Below are 13,187 nucleotides of genomic sequence, written 5' to 3' on the forward strand. Positions count from 1 at the left end.
TAGGGCTTATTAATGGGCCAGTTATGTGTGTGCACTATACATATATACAGATAGGGCTTATTAATGGGCCAGTTATCTGTGCGCGCTATACATATATACAGATAGGGCTTATTAATGGGCCAGTTATGTGTGTGCATAATACATATATACAGATAGGGCTTATTAATTGACCAGTTATGTGTGTGCGCTATACATATATACAGATAGGGCTTATTAATGGGCCAGTTATCTGTGCGCGCTATACATATATACAGATAGGGCTTATTAATGGACCAGTTATGTGTGTGCGTTATACATATATACAGATAGGGCTTATTAATGGACCAGTTATGTGTGTGCACTATACATATATACAGATAGGGCTTATTAATGGGTCAGTTATGTGTGTGCGCTATACATATATACAGATAGGGCTTATTAATGGGCCAGTTATTTGTGTGCACTATACATATATACAGATAAGGCTTATTAATGGGCCAGTTATGTGTGTGCGCTATACATATATACAGATAGGGTTTATTAATGGGCCAGTGATGTGTGTGCGCTATACATATATACAGATAGGGCTTATTAATGGGCCAGTGATGTGTGTGCGCTATACATATATACAGATAGGGCTTATTAATGGGCCAGTGATGTGTGTGCGCTATACATATATACAGATAGGGCTTATTAATGGGCCAGTGATGTGTGCGCGCTATACATTTATACAGATAGGGCTTATTAATGGGCCAGTGATGTGTGTGCGCTATACATATATACAGATAGGGCTTATTAATGGGCCAGTGATGTGTGTGCGCTATACATATATACAGATAGGGCTTATTAATGGGCCAGTGATGTGTGTGCGCTATACATATATACAGATTATGCAAACAACGAATCCTTCAGTGGGTATATGGTCACTCAAAATGGCTGCCGTACCTGAGACGCTGGAGCCATGTTTCCTGCGTACAGGATCACAGATGCAGGATGTGACACACACCCTAAGCGGTCAGCACACACCTGCAGTATTAGCCGACACTCCCCATTGCCACCTCCTTGCCTGATGAACGACTCACAGTGTGTGACTACAATATTGAACCTTGACGCATGCGCAGTGCGACTCAGACGCCTGCGCGATGACAAAAAGAAATCCCTTCATTTGCAAAAACATTGGCGTAGCGCACAACTCTGCAATCAGGTCCTCTATACACAAGAAACATTCATTTTGGTAACAAATGCAAGTAAGTGACTACAACAACAACCCCACATTCATCTTTAGCTATTTATATACCTAATTATAATTGTGGCTGTAACTAGTTTCTTTATCCAAGTCTCCAGAAGCCTTGTTGAAAGCTGTTATCTGCTTTTATAGGCTGTCATAGTTGCTAATATTTTAAAAATGGTTTCCAGAGCTACTTTGCTGTTGGGTCAGGGCCGTAGCTAGGGTAGTGCGGCCGGTGCCATCGCACAGGGCACCACAGGGCAGGGGGCGCTGTTTGGGCCTGTCTAATTTCTGTTTATTATCATTCTTGCTTGTAGCTTCCTCTTATTTCATCCCCAGCATCCCCTGGCCTCTCCTATCTCTTCCCTGGCCCTTCCCCATGAAGCCATGGCCCTTTTTTGGGTGCATTATGTCCCTTTGAAAAATGAGGTGGGTGCCAATGCTCTTTCTGGCACAGGGCATCAAAAGTCTAGTTACGGCTCTGTGTTGGGTGTTGGGTTGGTGCATCTAATTATGTGATGTATGAGATCAGCCCTGGTCGTCATTATGTCATGTACGCCAAGTTTGATGATAAGGTTTTTTGTTGCACTTTAAAAACTCCTGCGAGTAAATAGGAATGAAGAAAGGATATATTGTATGCTGAATATAAGCCATAATAATCCCATCTAACATGCAGAAAAAGAGGAATGTTATTGTGCAGTTATTATTATTATTATTATTATTGGGCTGGATTCAGAGCTGGATGCAAAGGCTATTACGCACGCAGATCGAGCTGTTGTTTGCCATCGTGCATCGCATTGCGACTACGGACGCACAGAGAAATCCATCGCAGAGTGAGTGACAGGTTGTCAGCATTTGGGGGTGGTGACGATGGGGTGGTCTGAAAAACGCAGGCGTGCCTGTCTGTGTGAACGCCGTTACATAAATGCGGCTTTGAATAAGGTGATGCAGAAGAGCATTTAGAAGTTTTTTTAGGGCAAAACAACTATGCCCATCAAATTTGGGGTACTTGAAAATGGGGTTCAGCATATTTGAAACTTGCTAAAGTGACTTAAAACAATTGTGAAAAATCCACCTGGCGCAAACACCTGCAATCAAAAAAACACTTGGGGCATACTTGGGGACCCACCCAGAGTCAAGTTCGCTAGTTTTTAAGTTTGTACCCCAACTTTTTTTTTTTGCCCCCTTTTTCAAAGTCAATTTTTGGGGTGTCCTTAAGTTTTTTTTTTATTTTTTTTGACACAGATTACGTTTGGGGGACTGACTGAAGGCTGCACGGTGGTTCCCAATACGTTGCACCCCAAAATCCCAATTCTGCACTTTTTACCACCTGTCATTCATAGGCGATACTTTACCGCCTATTACATTGCATTGACTTTGAAATTGAGTATGGGGAAAACCAAAACAGGCGATAATGACATCATCGGCGGTAAATTACCGTGGATCCGGACTTAACGCCTCAAATTGACTAGGGCCCAAAGAGTCAGAGAGCCCTGCAAGCAAGCCAACTATCTGTAGGAAAATAAGAGTTTGATACATGAGGGTAAATACCACACATAACATACTGGTTAAACAAATTGAGGGCCTTATTTATCAACAAGTTTTATCATAATCAACGAGTAATATAACTCGCTACATATGATAATGGTGCTCCAGCCAATCAGCTCCCAACTGTCATCTGTGTGAAAAATGACAGTTAAAAATGACAGTTGGGAGATGATTGGCTGGAGCACCATTATCATACACAATGAATTTTATCACTCAATGTGAATGTTAATACACGTTGATAAATGAGGCCCAAAGTGCCTAATGATCGGACGCAATGGTGATGTCAGACACAGATGATGTACTGGGCGTTCCCGGGCAGTGACTGGGAGGTGCAAATGTACGGAGATGGCCCGTCCTATGGGCGTGCTATGGGAGTGTCACTGAAGTGATTGCAATCTCAAACACATAATCGCTCACATCGGAAGCCAATCTGCACCTACTATACAATGGGGCTGGTGAAAATTGCGTCTATAGATTGCAATAGCCAATGTAGGAGATCAGGGGCAGATTGGGATGGGAAACCAGCCTGGGAAATTAATGGAAGCAGCTTTAATGGGGTGGGGTCTGTTGAGGGGGTGGGGCCTATCAAGGGGGCGGGATTCCTCATAGGAGCTGATTCTGAGTTGGACGTAGTTGCGGCCTTGCTCGCGCCTTTTGCAGCAGTTGCGTCTGTGATTTTAGGTTAATGCTGCTACAATGCCCTAACTGGTGTACATCCAAATATACAAGGACTGAGACGCCCACTGTCAGGCTTTGTGCGTCTTTATACGCCACCATCAGTGGCACCATTGAACCTTTCACCAGCCCTATGCTAGGTGCAGATCATCCATATGGCCTCCAATGTGAGAGATTCCGCGTCTCTCTGTTTATTACCCCTTATCCCGGGACATTCATCAAGGGAATAATGTCATTATTACTGTTCTGCTGGATTGCGGTAGGCATTATGGCCCTGATTCAGAGCCGGACGCTCTGACCAGGGATCTCGCTCTGAATCAGGGCCCACCTCCATTAATATGGAGCGTCCTCCTGGATGCTCGTATAGCTGTGGGTCACCACCCACAGCATATACGAGCGTGCAAAAGATGGTCGCGATAGTCTTGACCATCGCGACCATCGGAAACCCAACCGCAGGCTTTCACTCGCAGTTCCGATGGTCGCGATGGTCAAGATGGTCAAGACCATCGCGACCATCATTTTTCCACGCTTGTATATGCTGTGGGTGGTGACCCACAGCTATACGAGCATCCAGGAGGACGCTCCATATTAATGGAGGTGGGCCCTGATTCAGAGCGAGCGCCCTGGTCAGAGCGTCCGGCTCTGAATCAGGGCCATAATGCCTACCGCAGTCCAGCAGAGCAGTAATAATGACATTATTCCCCTGATGAATGTCCTGGGATAAGGGGTAATAAACAGAGAGACGCGGAATCTCTCACATTGGAGGCCATATATATGATCTGCACCTAGCATAGGGCTGGTGAAAGGTTCAATGGTGCCACTGATGGTGGCGTATAAAGACGCACAAAGCCTGACAGCATCTATCAGAGCCAAAAGCACTCCCACTGACATCACTAGTGATGTCAGTGGGGTCGGCTTCAGACGGTAGGCGTTCCCTTGGGAACGCCTCCGCCTGGCAGGCACGCCCCCCAAAGGGGGCGTGCTGTCAGTCACCATCGACAGCACGCCCCCTTTGATGAGACTCTCCGAGTGAAGGAAAGTCCTTCGCTCGCCGGGTCTCGCGCATGCGCACGACGGAGCTCCCTCCGTCGTGTGCATGCGCAGTGGGGAACATCGACCCACTTGCGAGCGTACTGCCGCTTGCGAGTGGGTCTGAATGACCCCCTATATCCCCCTTGGGTGGGAGATTTTATTCTATTTGTTTGTATTGTACAGTAATAACCAGTGGTGGCTCCAGAGGTGAGGCTGCAGCACAGTCCAAAATTCAAATAGGGGAGCCACACCCACTGTCATTTCATATGCTACCAACCATAGATGGGCAGGAATCACTGGCAGTTGGTGTGACTCCCCTGTTTGAATTTTGGACTGTGCTGCAGCCCCACCCCAGGGGCCACCACTGGTAATAAATGTTCAGGGTAATACACAATAGCAGCCTTTGTAATTTGGATGAGGAATGGTCCTGTACATCCCTGTTTACAGAGGTTGAAACCCTGGAGAACAATCTTATTGTGATATGTAAGTTATCATATTGTGAAGTGAATAACATTAAACATAGGGGCAGTGATGGTGTGATAACAGTATATACACACCATACTTGCCAACTCTCCCTCATTGTCAGGGAGACTCCCTGAAACAGTAGCAATCTCCCTGTCTCCCTGAAGAGCCTAGCAATCTCCCTGATTCTAACTTACTGCCATTATGAATATGTTATATATAAAAATAAACAGAGAGATTTACATTCAAATTGGATCATTACTATCATTTTCCTGCATTGGTTATAAGGCAGAATGATCCCTATGGTTACATGTATTTTCTGAAAAGTGATAGTGTGTTTTCATCAACAAATAGATATTACTGACTGCTTTGGGGCTCATTTGCATTTGGATAAAAGTCAATTTTATGACACGCCTCTCAGATGTAGCAGTACACGCCCACTTTACCGCCATGCTCATAGGTGCTGCTTTCACAATCTCCCTGAAATGCATTTTCAAAAGTAGGCGAGTATGATACACACAGATGGTCTCTTTCTCTAGGAGGAACAGTGAGGAAGATATGAAAATATACCTATTTTATTCCTTTGTCCTCTGAGTGATAAGAAGACTCCTTTATATGGGCACTGGTACAGTCACACAATGGAGTGCTGGACTTATATTACAGTATATATTGTGTATATGTGGTGATAGCGCTTCTGGTCCCCCAGCAAACATTGTATGCGCATTACATAGGCCCGTATTCAATTTGAGCGGACCCGTGATACTTTTCCGTCTCCTGGACTTTTTGCCTACATCACGTGTTTTGCAGGCAGAAAAGTATCGCGCGCGTGCCCGCATATCCCCGTATTCAATTTGAAAGTAGGTGAAAACGGGACCCGGCGAAACTTAAACAAGCGGAAAGTCCTGTCAGATTTGGGGAAATCAGCCTGACACCCCCCAAAAGATGCTCTGACATGGGGGTTAGCTATGGTTACCCCCGATTTGGCTTGCTGAAGGTATTTGTTGTTTTTAAACGGGCTCAATAGCTGCTAAATAGCGTTTTTGTATAAGTGGTGAAGAATAGTATTCAGGATTTTTATTTGCAGAAAATAACTTATCCCAGCAAATTTGGGGTACTTGAAAATGGGGGCCAGCATATTTTATAGTTGCTAAAGTTAAGTTTAAAAAATTGTGAAAAATCCACCTGCCGCAAGCACCTGCAATGAAAAAAACACCTGGGGCATACTTGGGGACCCCCCCAGAGTGAAGTTCGCTAGTTTTTAACTTTGTGCCCCAACATTTGTTTTCCACCCCCAAATTCAAAGTGATTTTTTGGGGTGTTCTTAAATATTTTTTGATGCGGTTTACCTTTGGGGGACTGTCTGAAGGCTGGACGGGGGTTCCCACAATGTTTCACCCCAAAACCCCAATTCTACACTTTTTTCCGCCTGTTATTCATAGGCGAAAGTTTTCCGTCTATTACATTACATTGACTATCCACCTAGTCGGAAAGTCTTTCAAATTGAATACGGCGATACTTTTCCGCCTGGCGAAATGACGTCATCGGTGAAACTTTTTTACAATAAGCTGTATCACCTGTATTATGATAAACTAGCATCGCTGCCGATTACAATAGGAAAAACTTATTAGAAAAAGCGCTCCCTTATATGTAAGATGCGGAATAGGTTGTGCGATGAACTTTCTGTAATAATATGTGTAAGGATAGCGGGTCTGATTGTAAGTCACACACTAGTTCGACCACAACTGTAGTGCGCATGTGTCGCAGCGATTATATGCATCTTTATGTATCTCTGGCCGATCCTGAGTTAGACACATCTCAGTAGTTTCTATCTGTCTGTCAAATGGGCATTACTTGTGGCAACTGGGCATACTCACATTTGAGAACCGTCTCCTAAATTGTGCATATGCAGAGCAGACGCCTATTGCAATCATATATCCTGCACATAGCATGCACAGTAACAGAGATTACCGCACATGCAGGGATCCGTGCAACTCAGAATATGGGCGTATACACGTGTTAGACTTCCATTAGCTGAATTTCGTCAGAGTTGTGTCTGACTCAGAATCAGCCCATGGGGTGTATTAACTAAGGTACAAGATTTTTACTAGTGGAGATGTTGCTCATAGCAACCAATCAGATTCTAGCTATTATCTTCTAGAAGGTGCTAGATGAATGTTAAGTAGAATCTGATTGATTGCTATAGGCAACATCTCCATTTCTAAAAACCCTTACTTTAGTAAATATACCCTCTAGTGTGTTTCTCTCACCCACTTGTACGTGCTTTACACTGGCTGGCCCCTGGAGGTCCTTTATTATAATATAGAAAGGTTCCCAGGTCCTTCTGGGGGTTCCTCAATCACTCAGACAAGGTTAGAAATATAAAAATACTTTTATTGATATTGTTAATTGTTAAAGAAAAATACACAAGAATGAAAATATCCTTTAAACAAACGCCAGGTGGGTTTAACAAACACCTTATTACTTGTGCTGTAGACCAGAAGACGGCAGCCATCTTTACTTCTGGTACCTTGATTGACGATGCTTGGCCAAATTTCTCAGTGTGACTGGAATCCAGTATAAGGGCCCATGTCACAGTACACAGGGATTTGCAGGATCCTGAGACGATCTACCCTGGATGTCGAGATGAACGTTAAGTATTGCAGCAGTGAATGCAGGAATAGGTGGAATGATGCAGTCTGATTAAGTAGGAACTTAATCAGATAATCTTGTAAAAGCTGTTAGTTCAAGGAAATATGGAATTCTTCAATATGTTTAAGCAGCAATTTGGGATTATGCAGAAGTGAGTGGAGTTGCTGCAGTCTGATTAAGGAGCATCTTGTGTTGAACTTGAAGTAGCAGTAAATGCAGGACTAGGTGTAATGCTGCAGTTTGATTAAGCAGCAACTTGAGATTAAATTGAAGTAGCAGTGAATGCAGAAATAGGTGGAATGCTGCAGTTTGATTAGCAGCAACTTGTGTTGAATGAAGTAGCAGTGAATGCAGAAATAGGTGGAATGCTGAAGTCTGATTTAGCAAGAACTTGAGATGAATTTGTAGACATAGTTAATTCAGGAATATGTGGAATCCATAATATGATTAAGCAGCAATTTGGGATGATGCAAATATTAGTTAAATGCTGCAGTCTGATTAAACAGCAACTTTAGTTGATTTTGAATTAACATAAAATAGAGGAATAGGTAGAATGTTGCAGTAGGATTAAGCAGCAACTCGAGATGAAATTGTAGAAGCAGTAAATGCAGGAATATGTAGAATTCTTCCATTTACTTCAGCAGCAACTTGCTGAATGCAGTGAATGCAGGAATAGGTGAAATGCTGCAGTTAGATTAGCAGCAACTTGAGATGATCTTGAAGTAGCAGTGAATGCAGGAATAGGTGGAATGCTGCAGTTAGATTAGCAGCAACTTGAGATGATCTTGAAGTAGCAGTGAATTCAGGAATAGGTGGAAGGCTGCAGTTTGATTAAGCAGCAACTTAAGATGAACTTGACAGGGTCGGTAGTTGCGCCCAGGGCAAGAAGTCCATTTGGCATTTTACCAGCCTGGTGTTATGGCAATATTTACTGCTTCGTTTCCTTTGGAATTCATAAGATACAACAACGTTCTCTCCATGTTCTCTGCGGAAAGCATAGGCTGCGGCACAGAGGACAGTTTTGCCTTCTTCGGATCCATTGTGCAATGCAACGGGGATGGAATATATGTCTGCAAGGTAAAACTGTAACCTGCTGCCCATTCTCATAATTCACTAAACAAATTGAACAGGATTCCCTGGTTACACTCTCGGTGATAATGTGGGATGGGAGTCTGTTGAATTGTTGTGTCCAACGGCCGGCCGAGATAATTTGCCTATTTTCAGCAGATACCTGATGGTATGGGAGAGGCTGACTTGGCCCAGGGCTGGGGGTTGGTAGAGGCTGACTTGGCCCAGGACTCACATTTGGGAGAGCCTGACTTGGCCCAGCACTGGGGTTTGGGAGAGGCTGACTTGTCCCAGTGCTGGGGTTTGGGAGAGGCTCACTCGTCCCAGTGCTGGGGTTTGGGAGAGGCTCACTCATCCCAGTGCTGGGGTTTGGGAGAGGCTCACTCGTCCCAGTGCTGGGGTTTTGGAGAGGCTCACTCGTTCCAGTGCTGGGGTTTTGGAGAGGCTCACTGGTCCCAGTGCTGGAGTTTTGGCTTGGTCTCTCAGTCATAATGCCTTGAGATTCCCCAGAATGTAGAGTAGGCTGTGTTCTGGTGGTGTGTGAGCGCCCACGATGCTGCGGAGATCGGCTCCTGTCTGTAGCATTATGATGTCTATTCCTCATTACAGCTCTTCTCCGCTCTGAGCGCAGCCTCTCATCATATATGATGGGTTCATCTGAAAAGATATATCTTAGCTATAATAACTACCCTCAGATAACATATAAACATCAAACAGTATCATGAACTACAACAATAATATTTACATGTATTGGGCCTGGTAGAGGGTAAATGTACGCTTGTTTGTGGAGAGGTTTTTGCATATTTGCGTCCTGTAAATGCTCAAAAAACTGGTGACATGTAAGTACAGGCGATGCATAGTGAGACATATCCTGATAGTATGTACATTATCAGGGAACATGGCTGGGAAGGAGCATTCTCACAGAGACAATTTATACTAAGGGAGTGTGAATATACTATAGATTATCTAAACCTGCTGATAGTTCCCCTCTTAGCTCTATGTCATGAGGCTGATGTGTGATATTCATCCCCTCCAAGTGCAGAGCTCAGTATGGGGACTGATTGGTCCCATCTCACAGAGGCTCCACTGCCATCTGCATATATGAGAGGTGGAGGGGGTAAAGAGTGAGGGGACATCTATGGTTACTAGGGGGGCCCACTTAAAGCCATATATGTTTTGGGGGACCTATTATTGTGGGGGGAGGGAGGGGGGTAATGGTACAATGCAGTTCTACGTACAATGAGGCGTGCGGGTTCATGTTACAAGGGTGATGGGGATATAATGCTACAGGGCCATTGACACTACGGGGGGGTGTTGATGATATATTTTGGTCACCTTCTACAAGGGTGATAGGAAAATGCTACAGGGGTGGGAGGATAATACATATAATTTTACTAAAATGTTGAAAAAAAAAAAGTGTTTAATAGATATGAGTATTTATTAACCTAAATAAGAAATTCTAATTTATAATACTTTTTTTTTTAAGTTACCATCAGTTAAATGGTTAACTAAATACTCCCCAACACATTCCTTTTCTGCCACATTATTGCTCACCTAGATCCAGGGAAGGGTTAGGGGGTTCCTCCTTTTTGATAAAATGTATGAAAGTAGTATATTGTATAATTGTACATTATATGTACTTCTAACCAATCAGAATGGCTTTTCTCACGCTCTAACTAGTCAGAGTGAAGCCACTCTGTTTGATTAGAGGCACAAAGTTACAGACTGTCATTCAAGTCTAGCATCACCTACTGTATGAGTTATACACAAAAGCATGGAAGAAATATGAGGAGCCCCAGCATGCCCAACAGTTTAGGCATGATGGCTTACTACCATTCAGGGGTGTTTGGGAAGGGTCCTAATGCCATCAGCACGGGGCTGGTTTCTCCTGGTGAGGGGGAGAGGGTTGGCTTGCCCAATTCCCTAGGGAATGTGCTGAATTGGCAAAGGCTGGTGGACTTTATTGCATATTGCTGCATATACTCAGGTGTTGTGTACACTTTTTTGACCCCCAAAATGCACTAATTTTGTGGCCAACTCTGCATTGACGGAATCATCCAGTAATACATAGACATTATCCTGACCCCATACCTCCCAACTGTGATTACAGTGGTATAGTCCCATTTCCAGTGTCCAGTCAGCCCCCTATTGTGCCGATTTATTAGGAGGCATTAAAACAAATTGTGTATTTATAATAAAATCACCCGCTGGGGACATGGCAATTTGGAAACTTCCTACACTTGGGATAATTCCTTTTGCTTCATAGGACACCTGCTCTACAGATTATAATTGTTGTGGATTTATAAGACACTACAGTGATCCACAGCACCAGACAGTGGGGAAAACAGGACACAAATAAATCAGCGTGCACAGAAAACAAAATAAATACACACAAGAAAGTGAGGGTTTGCGAGGGCCCTGCCCATAAGAGGTTACAATCTAATTAGATGATACAATGACTTAGTGAACACTGAAACTCTATATAACTTTGGGCCAACCTACAGTAGCTGTTGCCATCTCCGTTTAGCTGCTCATACACAAATCCCTCAACCTCTTTTCCCGCATGCAGAGCACAAGGCAAAAATCATATTGTGTCATTAAGACATCAATACCCTCTTTGGCTCCAGCAACTGAATGATTATTCTAAAATGGCCTTGTTCTAGGTGTGAAGTCACTCTTCAGTGCTATCGTTTCATTTACCAACAGTATCCCCAAATATCCTATGTATAAACTTGTAAGAATAAATAACAAAAAGTGTGAGGTAGGATATGGGGCTAATGTACAGCTAACAGGCCCCACAGATTGATCTAGATTGGTTTTACTGCCCTAAACATTTTACTCACCAAGATCTCCATGTATCCTCGCCCAATGTCTCTGGTCCTCCAGAAGAACTCTCAGTTCTCTGCGACTCATTTCATTCAGATGTTAATATAGAAATAAATAAATAAATAAAAAAGTTCAGGAAAAGCACAAATGTTATGGTGCTTGAACACAGTTATAAACTACTGAAAGTTATATATAATAATTATCAGCAATTCGCTCTGGAAAGGCAAAACAGCTTCAGCAACAAGTGCCTCAACTGAAGAAATGCCACTGATGTCAGTATGCTCTGGTGCTTTATACCTGCTCACGTGTCATAATGGATCACACAGTGACATCACAGAAGTCACACTGCCATACTGGCAGGGAGAGAGCCAGCTGCTTAGTCTATGTATTTCCATTAATGGTGCTAACCATTGATGATAACATCATTCCACAATAATGTGCAAATTAGTTATCAGTTATACTTTATATATTATATATCTGGAAGAGCTCAAAATGTCTCCCTATGTATAATAAGCAGAGTGGTCCGCGCTCCAGGCTCTGGTGGGTGAATCTAATGGATGTGTGGGGGAGGAGGGGGCGACTGGGGGGAAAGGTGGGGTGGGGGATAAAGTGGTGCTACACGTGGAACAGGAGTACCGGATCCTGTTGGTTTATGCTGAAAGAGAAAAGGTACACGTGCGCTCCTTGGTGTGTGTGTATGGAGGGGGGGTGGAGGGGGGAGGAGGGCGACTGGGGAGGGGGGGTGGCGTGTAACAGTGTATGAGTACAGTGTGGGTTGGTATGAGGTGTGTAAAGGATGAGCCAGACACTGTGAATTGAATCCAACCTGTTTATTAGGTGAGGCACAATGCTCCCCAGGTGGTTCCGTTTGTGGGGTTGGGGATGGACAGATGGTTCCGTGTGATCCTGGTCAGGGAGTGGGTGGACCCTTTGAGGGGGGCTCCTTGTCGTGCGGCCCTTACTTCTGCACGTCCCCTTTGCTGGACCTATGGTCTACAGTCTTATTGGACCAGGATGTGTGTGTTGTCAAGGAAGTCCCGTACAGTAGCAAATGGCGGCGTCCCGCACTGGTTGTAATTAGGGGTGAGCGGGTTCGGATTTCTGAAATCCGAACCCCCCCGAGCGCCCCCGATCCGAGTCCGATCCGAGTCAGGCTCGACTTTTCCCGCCTGACTCGGATCTGAAATCGAGGCAAAACGTCATCATCCCGCCTTCCGAGTCTCGCGTGTTTTGGATCCTATATAAGGTGCCCGCGTCGGCGCCATTTTCTCACTCGGCTGTGGACAGTGAAGAGGGAGGGTGGGAGTTAGGGCTGGCTGGGCTGTGTAGGGTAGTGTAGTGTAGTGCTGCTGTTGTCCACTACTTCAAAGTCCATAGGGGCTGGCTGTGTTGTGCTGTGCTGCTGTTGTTAATAGGGGCTGTGTCCTCTACTTCAAAGTCCATAGGAGCTGGCTGGACTGTGTTGTGCAGTCAGTTCTCCATAGGGGCTGTGTCCACTCCAAAGTCCTGTGCAGTGTCCCAGTCCTAAAGGGGTGCTGTAGTGTTGTCCAGGGGGTGCTCTGTCCATCAGGGGTGCTCCCCCCAAGTGCTAAACAAATAATATATTTTCTGTGTTTGTGAATTGTGTGCGCAGTAGCCGCACATGCATCAACAAAGTAGTGCCAAGCGTGCGCCTGTGTCATAAGTAAAGGGCCGGCTGGCTTGACCGTTAAAGGGTGCT

General features: G+C 44.5%; 1 protein-coding gene across 1 annotated transcript; it reads right to left on the bottom strand.

The window, feature by feature from the left end:
• Nucleotides 1–8,525: 8,525 nt before the first annotated feature.
• LOC148474499 (uncharacterized) lies at nt 8,526–11,554 on the bottom strand. The gene is made up of 2 exons (XM_088458589.1): nt 11,485–11,554; nt 8,526–9,298 (listed from the first exon to the last, which is right to left on the bottom strand). Exons 1-2 carry the CDS (start codon nt 11,552–11,554, stop codon nt 8,526–8,528), a joined length of 843 nt encoding a protein of 280 aa, XP_088314715.1.
• Nucleotides 11,555–13,187: the final 1,633 nt, after the last annotated feature.

Source organism: Taudactylus pleione, unplaced genomic scaffold (assembly GCF_031769625.1).
Source record: "Taudactylus pleione unplaced genomic scaffold, aTauple2 ptg000842l, whole genome shotgun sequence".
NCBI classification, from domain to species: Eukaryota; Metazoa; Chordata; class Amphibia; order Anura; family Myobatrachidae; genus Taudactylus; species Taudactylus pleione.